The sequence below is a fragment of the Microtus oregoni genome, unplaced genomic scaffold (assembly GCF_018167655.1).
Source record: "Microtus oregoni isolate MIOR12 unplaced genomic scaffold, Mior012 000025F_ref0000491, whole genome shotgun sequence".
Lineage (NCBI taxonomy): Eukaryota > Metazoa > Chordata > Mammalia > Rodentia > Cricetidae > Microtus > Microtus oregoni.
Window position 1 is genome coordinate 20,027,224 of NW_024543084.1, and position 17,584 is coordinate 20,044,807.

The 17,584-nt window shown below is 52.7% G+C and overlaps 1 protein-coding gene across 7 annotated transcripts in view; it reads left to right on the plus strand.

The window, feature by feature from the left end:
• LOC121462496 (DAB2 interacting protein) overlaps window positions 1-17,584 on the plus strand; it is a 172,908-nt gene that overhangs the window by 59,244 nt on the left and 96,080 nt on the right. For 3 of the 7 annotated variants that reach the window (XM_041674090.1, XM_041674094.1, XM_041674092.1), the window contains exon 1: window positions 5,517-5,746. The exons of 3 other annotated variants lie outside the window; for them this stretch is intronic. In XM_041674090.1, the coding sequence (XP_041530024.1) occupies window positions 5,623-5,746 (124 nt within the window). In that variant the 5' untranslated portion in view covers window positions 5,517-5,622. Of the gene's footprint in view, window positions 1-5,515; window positions 5,747-17,584 lie in introns of those variants that run through there. One more of the 7 variants, XM_041674095.1, reaches the window with a different exon arrangement.

Sequence of the window (17,584 nt, forward strand, 5' to 3'; positions counted from 1 at the left end):
TGCTCTGGTGCTGGGATCTCCTCTCAAGAAACCCACTGAGGCTGCGATCCACTCTTCTCTGCGGCTCTCCTGGGAGGCCCCGAAAGGTGAAATACGGCCCTCAGCCTTCCCACCCAGCACCAGTGAGCTAACTCTTACTCCGAAGCCTATCTCTAATCCTTGCAACTCCCACCTGGGCTACCGGGCATCGGCTGCAGGGCTAAGTCAGCCATCCTCCTCCCTGGGCTCTGCAGAGAGCAGTGAGGCCCCTCCCCTTGGAACCTAGGCCAGTGCCAGGCCTACAGGGTTCACAGATGACCAGGCTGGCATACCTGAGAAAGGAGGAGGGCTCTGACCTCACACTGAGACCATCTGGTACCTCCTCTGGTGGCCTGGTGGGTGTCGTAGATCAGTCTGCATCCTTCACGGGGTGGAGAGGAGGAGCTGAAGACCTGAGACTGGGCCATTGGTGGGGCTGAGAAGAGGACATGAGGGCTGTGTTGGGGCCCACCTGGAGCTGGACAGGCTTTTTGGGTCAGGGCATGGGGAAGAAGCAGAGAAAGAGGGCATACCTTCAGGCCTGGCCATCTGGGCCGACAGGAGCACAGGCATCAAGAACTGAAGAACAGTGAGGGCCAGTGCTACTGGTAGGCAGTGGAGCTCACCTCTCCAGGCCCTGGGACCTGAGCTTCTGGCTGTTGCTGAAGTGGGACCCTGGCATTCTGATTCTGCCAGAGAAGGAAGCAGCCTGGGTAGCTGAGGGGATACTCTGGGGAAGCTCCAGCCTGGCTCCTGCCCACTGTGAAAGGGTCATTTCCTCCACTCAGATGAGGTCCACTGCTGGTGGGAGGGCTGAGGGTGGGAATACCCTCAGCGGCTGTGGATTGGGTGCTGGATTTGGGGACCTTGGCTTCCAGGTCCCACCACTCTCCAGTTGTACCCCTGGATAGGCTAATAGTGGGCTGTTGACAGGAGCAGGAATATGTTTTTCCTTCTTTGGGTTTCTAGAGAATAGGCTGGGATGGGAGCAGGAGCTTAGGGAGGGCTTTAGAGCTGGGAGAATGTTTTTAGATTCCCATAAAACCGCAGGTGTGTGGGATCAGCTGAGTCCTTCCACAGGCTCAGAGATAGTGACAGAGGCCACATACCCTGCCACTTTGCTCTGGTTAGACCCAGTCCTCTCCTAGGACCCCATTCTGTCAGTGCGGGTGGCTTGTTTGGAAGGCACTCATATTTCCAGAGGCAGACTGTTTGCAGGAGCTCAAAAGTCCATACCTGACTGGCTGCTGTTCTTCCAGCCTGGGGTCTTGCCTGCTCCGCCTCAGCCATTCTACAAAGGAGGTCATTAAATGTATGGGTGGCTTTTGGGAGGGGAGTTTGGGATGCTGTGGATGCCTGCCTGGCTCAGGGTGCCCAAGCAGGACTCCTTTGAAGGTTAGTCTGCGCCTTCCACTTTTGGATGGAACCAGGCTCTGCATCCCTGGCTCCTGGTCCAGCCTCATTTCTGGATAAACAGTGGATGCAGGAAGCCGTCATTGCCTGTTAGACAGACAGCATCCTGAGGGGGAGATTGTGACCTTAACCATGAGTGCTCAGGCTAAAGGGTTAGAGGTGGAGCTGGCTGAGGAGGCGGATGTATGCAGAGCTGCCTGCCTAGCTAGGGACTTCCTGGTCAGTGCAGCCTACCCAGGTCCAGACAGGAAACCTGACAGGTCTGAGCTCTCCAGACACCATTGTATCAGGTCGGGGTGGGCACTGCTAGAAACTCACTTCCTCCTTACCCTGGCTTCTCTTGTCCCTGGAAAATGCTAGCTCTGAAAGTAAGACCCAGGCTGTTTGTGCTAAATCTTACTCGGCCCTAAGGCCTTTGCAACATCCATCCCCTGGGTTCAGATCCGACTGGAAGCCCTGTGATCTTAAAGAACTTACTCTCTTGTCTCCAATATTGTTTTTGGAAAAAATAGTAAGCCACCTGCCTGTTTGGGTCACCGGGAAATTAAATGATTGACTGTGTGGGGTGCTGAGGGTGGGATCTGCCGTGGATACATGCTAAGGTGGGCCAACTGCTACAGACCCAGACTCCATCTTCCAACAGCCTCGGGTCAGGCTGTGACCCCGCCGTTTCTCATCTCTCCATGCATGGGCGTGGTGCCTGCATAAATGTCTGTGCCACATGTATGCCTGGTGCCTGAGGAGGCAGTAGATCACCTGAACTAGAGTTACAGATGGTTGTAGGAGCCATCTTGTGGGTGCTGGGAATCTAACCCTGGTCCCCTGGAACCGCGGCCAGTGCTCTTGATGGTTGAGCTTAGCTTGCCAGCCCCAACACCTCATTCTTGGTGGCAGAGTTTCCTTCCTTGCAAAATGTTCTCTGCGTGAAAGCCAGGTCAACTGAAGCGCTTAGTGACTCGTCCTAGCATTCCCTTGGCATTGTCAAGCTTTTTGAAGGTAATTTGGTCACATGCTTGCTGTTAAACTCTCCCCACCCCCAAATGGGGTTTCTCTGTGTAGTCCTGGCTGGGCTGGAACTCACTCTGTAGACCTGGCTTTGAACTCACAGAGATCTGTCTGCCTCTGCTTCCCCAGTGCTGGCTGGAATTAAAGGTGTGCACTGCCACCACCGGGCTTAGCCTTCAAACTCAGTGCCCTCGTATTACTCAGGACTGTCTGGGACTGGTTCCTCTTCAGACCTGGCCCTGGCCTGGTACACAGTGTACTTGGCCTTTTAGCGCTCAGCCCTTCCTTCCTTGTGGGTGGAGTGTGATTTGCTGTTGGTTTTCTGGCCTTGAAGGTGGCAGCCATTCTATCAATGGGGCAAGTGACAGTGACGAGAGCCTTTGGAGGCAGAGGAATGGCTGCTTTGTGATGAACTTGGTATTCTTTTTCTCCTTCCTCTTCCTTCTTTTACGTTTATTTATTGAGTGTGGACCCATGCATGCAGCTGCAGTCCTGGAGTCAGAGAACAACTCGCAGGAGTTAGTTGGTTCTCCTCTTAACACAGGTTTCCAGGGATCTGGCTCAGGTCTTCAAGCCCTCAGCCATCTGGTGGGTCTTTTGAGGGAAGGTGAAGATGGTGGTGGGGACTAGATCTGATTTGGTGAGCCGTGTTTCTGGCCTGGCACTTACTGAGAGGGCCCGTGTCTAGGCTCCATCTGCAGCCACTGGGTCAGACACCTTACACAATACTAGAAAATGCCTGCTTTATGAGCTGGGGCAGTTGGAGACTACAGTCTCGAAACCCCACCCAGGAGATGGAGAGATGTGTGTCACTTCCTCACTCAGGTATCCCTCTGGAAGTGGGTCAGGGTGGCAGATCAAATCCAGACTTTTCCTGTAGGCCCCCAAGCTCCTGCATCAGGGCTTGGGAAGCCTGTCTGTCTGAGGAAATCTCAGAGGGCTTCCCTACTGGGAGCGGGTGGTGGTAGCCCTCAGTTTGGGAAACTGTGCTAGTGAGGAGGAGGCCATTTTCCAGGTAGAGGCTGCAGGCTCTGGAGGAGGATTGGTTCCAGATGCTCTGCTGTGCTGCAGGAAGCAGCTTTTGTTGCCTCCTGGGTCTAGGACTGAGATAAGAGGCGTGGCAGGGAGCCAGGCCTTTCCCTTGTCTCTGAGCCCCTGCCCTACCACCGTTCTCAGCACCCACCATGGGCCTGTAGAATCAGGCTGGGGGCCAGACCAGAGCCTGCGCTCCACCTGTCAGCCTTCCCCTAGTCTACAGGGAATCTAGCTGAGCAGGCCCAAAGGGAGGCAGAATGGGTCAAGAGAACTCTGAGACTTTCAGGTGGGGACTTTCAACTTCTAAAACTAGATCATTCACCCCAGAAATGCTACGGTGTAGCGGGGTGGCTGAGAGCCCACTTTTGTGGGAGGTGCTCTGAAGGAAGACTGCCCACACCTGGGCCTGGAATCCAATGGCTGGGCGCACATTACTGTAGTGGAGGCCCGGTCTGGTCCCTTGTTCTGGGAAGAGAGACCGAAGGACTGGAGGCGGTGGGATCTCAACAGCTGCGTTTAGAGAACTGCCCCCCGCAGCCCCCAGGTCCCGGGAAGGCGCCTGGCTTCCAGCTGTGATCTACCCCCCCCCCCCACTGGAGGCCCTCCCTCCCTGACTGAGGAGCCAGGATGGGGGCTTCTCCTGTGAGGAGAAAAACCTGGCCTGGATTCCTGCTTAGGCTGCCCTACCCGGCTTCCAGACAGCCTCAAGCACCACCTGTGACTAGCCCACTCCACTTTCCTAGGGAGTTCGTGCAACAGTGTGCCATTACACTTTCTGTGACTGAGACAAATTACACACACACACACACACACACACACACACACAAGTCAACACATGTACGCATGTGCACATTTTTTAGGTCCTCAGTTTCCCCTTCTGTACTTGAAGGGATGGAAGTCTGGTAGGTGGTGTGGTTAACTTAAAAGATTCATGCTGCTATGGGGACAGAGAGAGAAAGGGAAGCCACCTAAGTCATCAGGAGGGTCAGGGATTTCCTGTAGAGGAGGAAGACCAAAAGAAAATGGGGGGTGGAGGGAGGAGCAGGTAGATTACTGGTCAGAAGCAGAACCGAGGGCAGAGAGCTGGCCCGGAGCAAACTGGGTCAAGGCAGGATGGCTGGTAGGGGTGAGGCTGCAGGTGGTTTGACTGGTGCTGGATTCCTGGCGCTTCCAGTACCAAAGAGATGGTTGCCTTTGTAGCTGTTGTGCTCTGGGGAGCCACGGAAAGTTTCTGGAGCTGCAGAGGACTTAGAGAGTGCTTTTGGTAATAGAGACAGCTGATGTTTCCCTTTTGCAAGCGTTAGTTTCTGCTCTCCATCTTGAGTCTGGGATCTTCCTGCCTTCAGCCTCACTAGTGCTACTAAAAATGTCGGAGGGGAGGAAAAATTCAGACATCCCTGGGGATTTATTTGGGGGGATGGGGCAAAATGGCTTGGCAAAACCTTCTGGTTACACAGGTGTGCCGTTTATTCTTTATGTGTGCTTGAAATACACAAAATAATCCCAATGCTATGAAAGCAGTATTTTTTATAAGATGGGACTACCTTATAAATGTAAAGAACAACTTAGTATCTTAGGCAACAGAGACAAGGAAGACTTTCAACCTGACTGAGGAGTGCCTGCAGAGCTGTGTGTGCCCGCTCACTTCTGGCCATGGTTCAGGCCAGTCATCAGGGACCCCTCGTCCTAGGACCCTCATTGCACGTGCTTAGCCTTGGTGTGTATGCAGATAATGCATGCACCACTGCATCTGCTGTGCCATGGTTTGCTCCGGGCGCCCCAGATGCGATGTGGAATCTAAGGCGCGGGCGTCGGAGTTACGATGCTCCTGGGGTCCCTCCAGCGGGACAGGGACACTCCTGGGCCGCGGCGCCCCGATGACTCCAGGCCAGGATTTCGCCCGCACTGACTTTCCGGGCGGGTGCCAGCCCGGCCTCCAGGTCCCGGGCCCCTGCAGAGGGGCCGGCTGCTCAAGGCGGGGCGGGGGAGGCGGAGGAGGAGGAGTTGGAGCTACTTTGTCGGGCAGCCTTGGCCTCGGCGGCTGCTGCACCGGAGCGCGGGAGAGTGCGGGGCGCCCGCCGGGCGGTCCGGAGCGGCCGATGGGGCCCGTGTGAGCGCCCAGGCCTGGCCCGGTGCCCGGCGGGCGGCAGCATGTCCGCGGGTGGCAACGCCAGGAAGAGCACCGGGAGGCCGTCCTACTACTACCGGCTGCTGCGGCGGCCCCGGCTGCAGCGACAGAGGAGCCGCTCCCGCAGCCGGACCCGGCCCGCTAGGGGTAGGCTCCACCCCGACCCCAGACCCTTAGTCCCTCGCTACCTCCACATCACCAGAGGATGCCATGGGGCACCAGGGGACCGGTGATGCGCCTGTGTCTGTGGGTGAGGGCCCCTCATCTAGAGATAGTGTGACTGTCCCATCTTCATTGCCCCAGCTTCTGTTGGTCCTTCTTCTTGGGGAACTTGGGTCCCTAGTGTGCAAGAGGAAGGGAGCCTGATATCCAGTTCCCCCGCACCGCTCAGATTCATGTCCCATCCGACTGTGCATCAGTTTACCCAGGGCCCAGGCCATAAAGTAGTCTAAGTGGATCTTAGCGTGTTTCCGCTGTCTGGGACTCCAGCTTGGCCTACTTCAGTCCTGTATTGTTCCCCCGCACCTTTTGGATGGACAGCTGGGTGAACTTCCTGGAGGGAGCCACCTTTTCAGGGACCTGGGGCCCCTCTGAGTGGTCCTTGGGAGGGGTGAATCAAGATGGGGGCGGGTCGGGGTAGGCATACACAGCCTTTCCTCTCTCCAGTAATAAGATATTCGCCAGAGATGCTGAAAGTTTTCAGGCTGCCTTGGGCTGGGCTAGTAAGTGGTAAGTACAGGGGCTTCCACATAGAGGTCTTGCTTGCCCTGGGCTCTGGGAAGGCCGATATGCCTCTGAGACTTAGGCCCACTGAAGGCGGCTATGGTTCAGAAGCTGGGTTAGTTTGCATCGTGAGGTTATCTAGGGCATGGGAAGCCTGTCTCTGGCCTAGATCCCCCTCTCACCATAGGCAGAATCTGGCAGATGTGGAAGTGTTGGTGCCCCTTGTTAGGGTGAGGGCCAGTGAAGCAGGCAGGCAGTGTGCACTGGTATTCCCCCCCACACACACACAAATGGGGAAGAGCCAAGCAGCAATGTGCAGGGCTTATTAGGAAGTACTGAGTTCCTGTGCACAGAGTTCAAGTTTAAGCTGTTTCTGCCCACAGGTTTGTACTGGGACTTAGTCTGAGGATGTTAGTTTGTGATACCCCCACCTTTTGCGTTTCCTGAAGTGGCCTCTGGCTCTAGCCCTGAGTCTAGGACTGACGGGGGAAGCCAGAGACCTGGAGTCCAAGCTCTGTGAATGGGTTCAAATCACGGCGTTTCCTGAGCCTTCCTTTCTTCTCAGCTGTAGGAGGCGGCATTCTTGTGACAGGTTCCTACTGTGAGAATGGGTGTGGGATGAATGTCCAGTCATTGTTGGTGCCCCCGGGGCCTCTCCTGAGCAGCGCTGTCCTGGGCCGGCATGTCCCTTAAGTGCCCTGTACGAACATGCCCTCTTCTGTACTCAGGGTGCAGGCTCTCAGAGGATGGGAACTCACTCTGCCCCATTCAGTTAATGAGGCCAGGGATGATCAATGTTCAATGGATCAAACTGTCGTCTGAGCCTTGGCGCCCAACTGTGTGCTAGCCTGGAAGCTTGTCGTGGTGGAGAGACCAGCCTCGATGGAAAGTCTAGTTGGAGAAATCCGGGAAGTCTTCAGAGAGGAGTTGACATTGAGACTGTGTCTAAGCTGGGTAGGATTTCCTTTGCCTTGCCGGGAGTGACTGAGTCAGCCTTAGGGCCAAGGCCTGGAGAAACTGGCTTTCCGCCAGCTGCCTCTCTGCATCTCAGTGACAGTGGTGGTAGTGACAGCAGGGTCCTGTCTAGGAAGCTAGAAGCCTGTGTCTGCAGCTCAGACCATAGTTAGGTGTGAACCGCTTTCCTTTACTAGGTGGAAGGCGACAGTCTGAATGCACAGAGAAGGAAAAGGAAAAAGCCCTCGGTGTAGGGTGTTTGTACCTGATAAGAGGCCTTCAGTAGTGACCAGTTGTGGGTGTGATCCTAGTTGCAGGTTGGTGCAGGGTGGCCAGGGGTTCCTTGCCCATTTCCCCTAATCCACAGCCTTGATCTTGCCCTGGCCACACTCCTCTTTGTGGGCAGGTTGTGCCAGGGTATGCCTCCAATGGGAAGCCACACTAAGGTCTTCTGATCTTGGTGTCAGTTTTGGCGTGATTAGGGGTTGGTCCCCTAAGAGTAGCATTACTCTAAGGGGTGGTGGCAGCCCCTGAATCCACCTTTGCCCCACCTCAGTTCTGACCTCAGCTACTAGCAGGGTGGGGGAAAGGAGCATAGGATCTGTGTTTAGAACTAGAAAAGTCCATGGAGCTGCCAGCGTCTGATAGCAGGGACACACAGATGGCCAGGCAGGGGTGTTAGCTAGGTCACTACATCCTACCCCTCCGGGCTCACTTCCCTTTGAGAGGAGCATGCTGTTCTGGACAACGCTGTGAGGGAAAGACAATTTCTCCAGGGTCCCAGGGTCACACGCTGAGTGGCTCTAACCAAGGGTCTTCTCTCCTTGGCTTCATCATCTGAAGATTGGGCAGGGTGGGCCTTGCAGTTGAGTGGAAGCAGGGAGCTGTGTGTGATGCGGTTATCTAGGCATTTCCACTTGAAGGCGGGGGCTGGCTTGTGGATTTGAGGGGAGTCTTGTCTCTAGAAGGGTGTCACCAGCCAAGGTGCTCTGCTTCCCGGAGAAAGAACGACTTCCTAAGAGAATTGGAGCACTCCCCATCCTTGATAAGCCCTGGCCTACCGTTCAATACATCCCCAGCACCTGCTGGCTTTAGCCTGGTCCCAAGGCATGTGGGGGAGAGTTGTACTTTTCCTGTTGGCTGGAGAGACTAACTTACTGGGGTACCCTGGAACACAAAACCTTTTCGAGGGACAGGGCAGTGGTTCCTAGCTCTGCTTTGAACAGACTGGGTGATATCAGATCTATTCCAGGCTCTCTGTCTCCCTCTGTCTAGAGGAGTTATCCTATTCTGTCTATTCTATCGCCCCCTGAGCTCGGACATCTCTCTGGGTGCCCACAGTAATTTCCAGGGAGATCTGGACTGATCCTATTCTGTCGCCCCGTGAGCTCAGACACCACTCTGGGTGCCCACAATAATGTCTGGGAGGTCTGGGCTCTTTTGCATCCATGTCCTGCCAATTGTTCCGTCCCATGCTAGGTGTTCCTGGGTGCAAGGGATTTGGCCAATGCCCCTCTTTCACAACCAGGTTTCCCCAGTCCCTACATCTTTCTTTTTTTTTTTTTTTTTTTTTTTTTTTTTGGTTTTTCGAGACAGGGTTTCTCCGTAGCTTTTGGTTCCTGTCCTGGAACTAGCTCTTGTAGACCAGGCTGGCCTCGAACTCCCAGAGATCCGCCTGCCTCTGCCTCCGGAGTGCTGGGATTAAAGGCGTGCGCCACCACCGCCCGGCTAACATCTTTCTTTTATTTCCCTGTCTTGCTTCTGTGTGTCCCAACCCTACTTGGATCCTTTCCCTGCAGAAACTGCCAGAGTCTCTGTGTGGGGCACCCGGAGGGGGACTCCCCAAAACCCCCCAATATGCTTTGAAAAATGAAGGTATACCCACTGCCTAGACAGAGCTCTAGGTTCTGGAGGGAGGCCAGAGGTGCCGGTTAATGTGCTGGAATGTCAGCCCCATGGCCTTTGCCCGCCTTGGTGTCTCCATTACCTTTAGTAATTAGATAGCCTCTTCCACCGCCTAAGCACTGAGCGTGGGGTCTCCATGCGGAGGTCCTCCCTGCTGTCTCCCAGCTCTAGCTCTCATTGTTAGTCCATTCTCAGGTAGGGAGCCGGAGCTCTGGTGAAATAATACACGAAACTAGCTTTGGGGCCATAGTGCTGGGAAGCTCACCTAGAATCACACCGGAGGCCCTGCCTCTCCTTGGCTGGTGTGACCCCGAGCCCTGGCTGGACTTAGGGTGCACTCTTGACCTCTGTGGGTCAAGGTAGAGCTTGATTCCTGGGTACCTAGTTTCTCATTGCTTTAGTTCTACACTCACTGAGGCCCACAACCCAGCCCGGCACCAGGAGCCTTTGCTCAGTCTCTTACAGCTGCATTCCAAATAGGGAAACTGAGTTTCACAGAGCCAGTGCCTCTTGCCCAAGGTTACTGCTATAGCTGCAGTTTGGAACTGGGTTCTCGGTGTCTTTGCATCCTATTTACATGTTGGTTTTGTCTGTTGCCTTTTCTAGATTAGCTCATACAAGGAAACTCAGGTGGCTGGTTCCTTGTTGGGACTGGTGGAGCACGCAGGGCTAGAACCCGTGTCTCATCTGCACAGACACAGTCACATCCTGGACCACCTGCCTGTTTTGCTCTAGAAATGACCCGAAGCCTTTTGACTGTTTTTAGAAGAAAAGCAGAGCCTGCCACTTCTCCAGTAACTTCCTCTGGGGCCACTTGCTTAAATGTCAGGAAGGGAGAGCACTTCCTGGTCAGGAACATTCAGAGCTTGCCGGGAGCTGGAGTTTTGTTTTCTGCTCAGGAGATAGTTAGGGAGTCAGCCCCCACCCCACTTTGCCATTCCTGAGACTCTTGTCTGGCACGCGGGGAGGGGGCGCTGAAAAGGAGCTGCTGCCGCCGTGATGCCGAGTGTCAGGTACCGGCTCTAGGAGTGGTGACGGGTTATTTTTAGCTATTCTCATCCAGTAGAGGCATTTCAGCGTTTGTTCAATATTTAATTATCCATCTGAAATTGGCCCACGTGGCCTTGAGTTTGGAAGTAGGTCTGTGCTGTGATTTCCTCTGATTGCATAAAGAAGGAAGCAGGAGAATCTCAACAGCCCTCTAAATAACAATACCGTGAAGGAGGCTGGGCTTGGACCTGCAGACCTGATTCCTGGCTAGACGCTGCAGCCAGGGTAGTGAGACTGCCTGGGACACCCTGGGACCTGCTTTGTCTGTGCAGCTCACACCTGCAGCAGCTGTGGTTTTCATTTTGGGTGGGCTCCCCCTTTCTTGTGGGCCCTGTGTTTTCTTTGACAGCTGCTGAGTACCAAGTGGAGGTTTGGGGATTTTGCCTTTGGAGGTCTTGTTAGCTTTTATTTCCCTCTTCTGACAGATGGGGGAGGGCTGACAGCACCCAAGCTGTGTGATTTTTTTTTTTTCCTGTGGCCCTTGGAGGTGATGCCTTGACACCCTGAAATGAAAAGGCAGAGTACAGGCAGGTGGATGGGCACCCCTCCTGTGCTGAGGAGGCCGCAGAGGAGAGGAGAGGCGAGCATGAGACCCTGGGAAGCTGGCAGACCACTGGGACTCCTTTAGAGGCCTGCTTGGAATGGGGAATGGTGGGTTAGAGATTAAGAGCCAGTAAATAGGCAATCTGGATTAGATGTAGGTGATTTTCTATTTATTTATGCTTCTGTTTTGAAGGTACTGGGCTTGAGTCATGAGTGTAGCTAAGGTTAGGGTCCTGGATGGATGGATGGATGGATGGATGGATGGTGTCATCTCAGGCAGGACATCTGTGGGCTCTGAAGCAGGCTTGACATAGTTATAGCACGATGGAAGATACGTTACAAACACGAGTGTGTGTGTTGTTGTTGGTGCCAATTTGTCTAAATCACGAGTCTGTTGTGTTGATGGAGAAGTACACTGTGATGTCGTGGGGACTGGAATCATCTCTGTGGTTCCTCGGTGTCCCCTCCCCCCAGAGACTGCTACAGGGAAAACCAGTACTCAGCCACCCGCCGTGTACACACTGGGCAGGGGCTGCCTTGGTGGTACACAGTAGCTCTTGTGTGGAAGGAGCTGAGTCCAAGGAGGGCCATGTAACCAGGTCAGCAGATGGCAGGGCCCTGAGAGGTGAGTCACCCGAGCTCCCCCTCCCCCAGGAGCACAGGGAGCCGCAATGAGGATGGTGGTGATGACCTCTGTTCCTTGAGCATGTGCACTGTGCCGGCATTCTTCTGGGTCCTTTACCTGTCCTCTGTTCAGTCCTGGGCTCACAGACTGGCCAAGTACATGGTAAACCTCCCTGCCCTCATCAGGGCTGTGATGTGGGCAGGTGACTTGAGAGCCACAGCTAGACTTGCAAGGAGCAGGGGAAAGGTGGGGGATGGGTGTCAGTGATCACAGGTGCCTTGGTAGCTAGGCATCTGGCTTGAGAGACTTTACACCAGGGTGGGGGTCTGACCTCTGGGAGAAGGATTAGACCAGTCTCTGGAGTGGGACAACCTCAGACCTCAAGGAAATGTGGGGGAGCAGGTGGATCCAGGGAAGACAGGGGCTTGGACGCTGGCAAGGCACTCACTTCCAGAGAGTCTCTAGGATGCTATTTGCTATGAGGGTGGAATGGGAGAAGAGGGGAGCAGAACAGAGAGAGGCCGCACGCTGCTTCGAGGAATAGTGTTGGGCCTCGGCATGCTGTGCACAGCAGCGCCTGTAACAAGACTGCTGCCACATCTGTTTCTTTATTTAAAAATATATATTTTATGGGTATTTTGCCTGCATGTGTGTTTGTGCACCACATGGATGCCTGGTGCTTGAGAAGGCCAGAAGAGGATGGAGTAATAGAAGTTATGGAACTGGAGTTATAGAAGGCTTTGAGCCACCATGTGGGTGGTGGGAATCGAGCCTGGGTCTTCTGCAAGAGCAATAAGTGTTTTAAACCGCTAAGCCCCCTTCCAGCCCTGGACTCTTTGTGTTCCCAATTTCACTTTTAGGAAGTAGGACATGGTGGTCCCTGTGGTCTCAGAACTTGATTTGGCAGGGCCAGAAGTCACAGCCCTGCCATCCAGCCTCTTTTAAGCCCTAGAGTTTTTATTTCTGAGATTTGAGCTGGTTCCTGGAATTCCCAAAGGCTGTCATGGTGAGGCAGGGTGCAGAAAGGAATGGAAAGGGGGCTGGGGTGCTGATGCTGGGCAGTGGAGGGGATGAAGGGGAGTTGGCAGTTTAGCAGAAAGACGAGAGGCTGTAGGAGTCCAGCAGTTGACTGGGGGAGGGGGCATCAAACTGGCACTGTGGGAGAAGCTTGGTGGGAGTGGGGTCTGGGAGAGCCCTGGGTTTCCATAAATCACCTGTGTTGTCTATTCATCTAGAATCCAGAGCTGCAGCTGTATCTGAGAGTTGTAGGTTTAATATGTGGCTCCCAGCTCCTCTGGGACCCTGACATCTAAAGAACCCAAATGCTCCCTGCAAAGGAAGGGACCTTTTCGTTGGCCTGGATTCCTGGATTGCTCTATGTCCAGAGGAGAAGGGATGACCCCTCTTGGGTCCTGTGTATCTGATAGTCCTCAAGAGACAGAACACCAGTAATGGGCCACACCTTCCTATCCTCTTTCTCTCCCTCTTTCTCTCTCTTTCCCCCTTCCTCCCTTCCTCTCCTCTTTCTCTCTCCCTCTTTCTCTTTTCCCTCTTCCTCCCTCCCTCCAGCCTTTCCCTTCCCTCCCTCCTTTTTTGGTTGAGACACAATCTAAATAAATAGCCCTGACTGACTCTCAATTCTGCCATGAAGAACAGGATGGCCTTAAACTTTCAAAACTCCACTTGCCTGCTTCTGATTCTCTGCAAGTCTAAAATATTTGCCAGCACTTTCTGGAAAAAGTTTGCCTTTTAATCCCTGAAATTCCTGAGACACCGCTACCTCTGTCTGCTCTCCCCAACTGCCTGCATAGAGGTGTGCACCCTGCACCTTACACATAATGCTGCTGCTATAATGCTTCGAAATATGTAACTATGGTTTAAAAATGGGTACAGAGAAACTGCACACAGCAAGGAGTAGCAAACACATGGCCAGAGAACCCCCTTTGCTCCCCAAATTCCAAGAATGCAAGGGGCCAGCGGTTTTCTCTCTCTGGAAGCCTGGAATGGTCTTGAGGCTGCAAAGACACAGGAAAAATATGTGGAAAGAATGGTGAGGGTAGCCTGCAGACTGAAATGACCAGAGGTCTTGAGAGGAAGGGAGACTCAAAGTGAGAAATCTTTGAGTTAGTTAATTAATCTGTGGGGTGCAGCCAGGGCACCCACAGTTTACAGTGGGGAGCTCTTTGGAAGCATGGTACCTTTCAGGATGGGGCACAGGAAGCAATTGTTAATACCTTGAGTAGCGTCTGAGCTGTCCACTAATGCTGGCTCATCTGTAGTGGGAATGAAACAAGCCACTCTCCTGTCCTGAACAGGCTCTCTGCAGGATGCTGGGATGGACCCTGGGATGGACCCTGGAATGGTGGCTCCTCCCACTGTGCCCATCCCCACCCCAGCTGTTGTGCCACCTCTGCCCTGTGTTAAGGGTTCTCTTGGCCATGGCTGTGGTGGGTACCCTGGATATAAAGCCCTCTACATGTCCCCATGTCTCCCCTCAGACTTTCCACAGCAGTGGACAGCGACAATACCACTCATTCTGAATTACACACGTGTGCATGCATGCACACACACACACACACACACACACACACACACACACACACACCCCAGAAGGCATGGTAATTGACTTGTAGTAGTAGGAACCTCTGGAAGCTTTTCACATCCTAGAAGAGCAGGAAGCAGAGAAAACAGGTTTGAAACAGAAGTAGGCGTGCCCTTCAAAGACCCACCCCGGGTTGACCTGCTGCCCCCAGCCAGACCTAAACTCCCAAGTTCTTCATTCAAAGCCTTCAAAAAAGTGCTACACACTAGGGACTGGGTGTTCAGAGCGTGAGTCTGTGAGGGACAGTTCAGACCCCTGGGCTCCTTCCTTTCTCCAAACCTGGTCAGTGTCTTGAACCCAGATGTGCATTCAAACATGGTGGAACTCATCCCTGCCAGCTAGAACTGGAATGACTTGGGGGTGTGAGAGGGACCAGGGAGGACACTCTGAGTCACACCAGCCCCTCACTTGTCTCCCCTCAGATCCCTTAGGTTTATATCCTGCCTCAGCGCCCCTAGTTGCATGGTCATGATCAGACCTGATTTTTCTTTTTGTTTAAGTCAGAGCTGGCATAGCTTGGGTTCTGCATCTCTGTGTATCTCCCCATTTCCTGGAGTCTGTTTTTATTACATTCAGACAACCAGTTGTTCAAACATTGCTTGTTGAGAAAGCTTGCCTTTCCCTTGGCACTTTTCTTCAGACGTCTGTTGACCATATATACATGATCTATTTCTGGACTCCATCCTGACCCATTGATCTATACATCTTACCCTTGTGCTAATTCTGCAATCTTGTTTACATTAGCTGTATTTCCAGACTTTAAAGTATGTCTTGAAACCCATTAGCAGAGGAAGTCCCCTAGCCCTTTCCTGTGTTCTCAAGCCTGATTTTCCTTTCTAAGTCCTTTGCTTTGCCGTCTGAACTTAAATTTCTGCTTGTTAGAGTCTTTGAAAAGCTTCCTGGGATTTTGACTGGGATTGCATTGAATCTGTAGGTCACCTTGGGCGAAATGTCACCTGAACAGTATTGAGTCATACAGTGTGGTATTGGCTGTTCATTTCTTTAGACTACAAGATCATACTTTCAGCAACGCATTTTGGTTATTAATTTTTCACATGTGTAATTAAAATATGTATTTGTGTGTGTGCATGTGTGTGTGTGCACGTGTGTGTGTGTGTGTGCTGGTCACCGTGGAGGGACTAAGAGCTCACTATCCTTGTTAGCCTGGTGGGGTTTCGTGGGTGCAGACAAAGTATAAGACACGCATCTGACACAGAGAACGGACTCAGGCCTGTCCTAGTAGGCGGCTGGAACTTCACATTCGCATCGACTCCCCTTCCATCCAAGTTCAAAGAGCACATTTTAGGTTGATCTATTCTTGAATAAACTGCGTTGCTCTCTATTTTTCCAGTCTAAGCTCGTGTTCCTTATAGGATCTGATGTATAGTCTATGAGTCAGTTGCTCCTTAGGCTAAAAGTTACACAAGGAATTGGGGTACAGCTTTGCGATAGGATGCCATCATTAAATCAGTTTGAGCCAGGTGTGTTGGCGGGTGCCTGCAGTCCTCGCTTTTGAGAGGTGAAGCAGGAGAATTGGGAGTTTAAGGATATCCTTTGCAAGGATGGGGCTAGCCTGGGCTCCTTGAGTCTCTGTCTCAAAAGTAAACAAGATAAACAAGAAATTTGGAGACAACTAAAATAGAATTTCAGGCCGGATGGTGGTGGCGCACGCCTTTAATCCCAACACTCAGGAGACAGAAGCAAGTGGATCTCTGTGAGTTTGAGGCGAGCCTGGTCTATATAGTGAGATCCATGACATGCTCCAAAGAAAATGTGAACATCGTGTGTGTGTGTGTGTGTGTGTGTGTGTGCGCGCGCGCGCGCGCATGTAGGCACTGGAGAGATGGCTCAGCCTGTAAGATTGCTTGCTGCTCTTGTAGAGGTCCTGAGTTTGCATCCCAGCACCCACGATTGCCTGTAACTCCAGCCCCAGGGGATCTGACATTTCTGATCTACATCGACACCCAAACTTACCTGTGCTTACTGCCATCCACATACACATAACTAAGAAGAAAACCTGCTAAAACTTAAAAATTACACTTAACTTTATGCATGTGTTAGCTTGCTGCAAGAGGCAAGCTGTATCACACAACCGTGATAATCTTACTTGATGACACGATTTTTAAACAAAAGTGCAAATCATTAAGGAGCATTAAGTACAGAGGTGTGGTGGGGAGGGTTTCTAATGACTGAAGTACAGAGGTGTGGTGGGGGAGTTTCTAATGACTGAAGTACAGAGGTGTAGGGGGAGGGTTTCTAATGACTGAGGTACAGAGGTGTGGTGGGGAGGGTTTCTAATGACTGGAGTACAGAGGTGTGGGGGGAGGGTTTCTAATGACTGAGGTACAGAGGTGTGATTGGGGAGTTTCTAATGACTGGAGTACAGAGGTGTGGTGGGGAGGGTTTCTAATGACTGGAGTGCAGAGGTGTGGGGGGAGGGTTTCTAATGACTGAGGTACAGAGGTGTGATTGGGGAGTTTCTAATGACTGGAGTACAGAGGTGTGGTGGGGAGGGTTTCTAATGACTGAAGTACAGAGGTGTAGGGGGAGGGTTTCTAATGACTGAGGTACAGAGGTGTGGGGGAGGGTTTCTAATGACTGGAGTACAGAGTTGTGGTGGGGAGGGTTTCTAATGACTGAAGTACAGAGGTGTGGGGGGAGGGTTTCTAATGACTGGAGTACAGAGGTGTGGTGGGGAGGGTTTCTAATGACTGGAGTACAGAGGTGTGGGGAGGGTTTCTAATGACTGAGGTACAGAGGTGTGGTGGGGAGGGTTTCTAATGACTGGAGTACAGAGGTGTGGGAGGATGGTTTCTAATGACTGAGGTACAGAGGTGTGGGAGGAGGGTTTCTAATGACTGAAGTACAGAGGTGTGGGGGAGGGTTTCTAATGACTGAGGTACAGAGGTGTGGGGGGAGGGTTTCTAATGACTGAGGTACAGAGGTGTGGGAAGAGGGTTTCTAATGACTGAGGTACAGAGGTGTGGGGGGATGGTTTCTAATGACTGAGGTACAGAGGTGTGGGAGGAGGGTTTCTAATGACTGAAGTACAGAGGTGTGGGGGGAGGGTTTCTAATGACTGAGGTATAGAGGTGTGGGGGGAGGGTTTCTAATGACTGAAGTACAGAGGTGTGGTGGGGAGGGTTTCTAATGACTGAGGGGAAGGAAGCAGTTCAGTGTTGCTGCCTCCCTTTGGCTGCTTAATTAGGACTCTGCCCTAAGGCTTTGTTGATGTAATCAGTTTCTATTCTAAGGAAAAATATACAAGGTTCTGGGCTGGAGAGATGGCTCAGTGGCTAAGAGCACTGGCCGTTCTCCCAGAGGACCTGGGTTCAGTTCCCAGCACCCACATGGCAGTGCACAGCTTTGTTCCAGGGGATCTGACATCCTCTTCTGGACTTTGAGAGCACTGCATAGAAGTGTGTGCAGACAAACATGTAGAATCTTTTAGATCTGGAGGTCAGAAGTCTGCAGGCTGGTTCAGTGAGCTAAAGTCAAAAGGTCTTGAGGCAGTGACCCTTGTGGAGGCCCTGGGGCAAATGTATTTCCTTGCCATTTTTAATAATCTGCCTGCAAGTCTTAG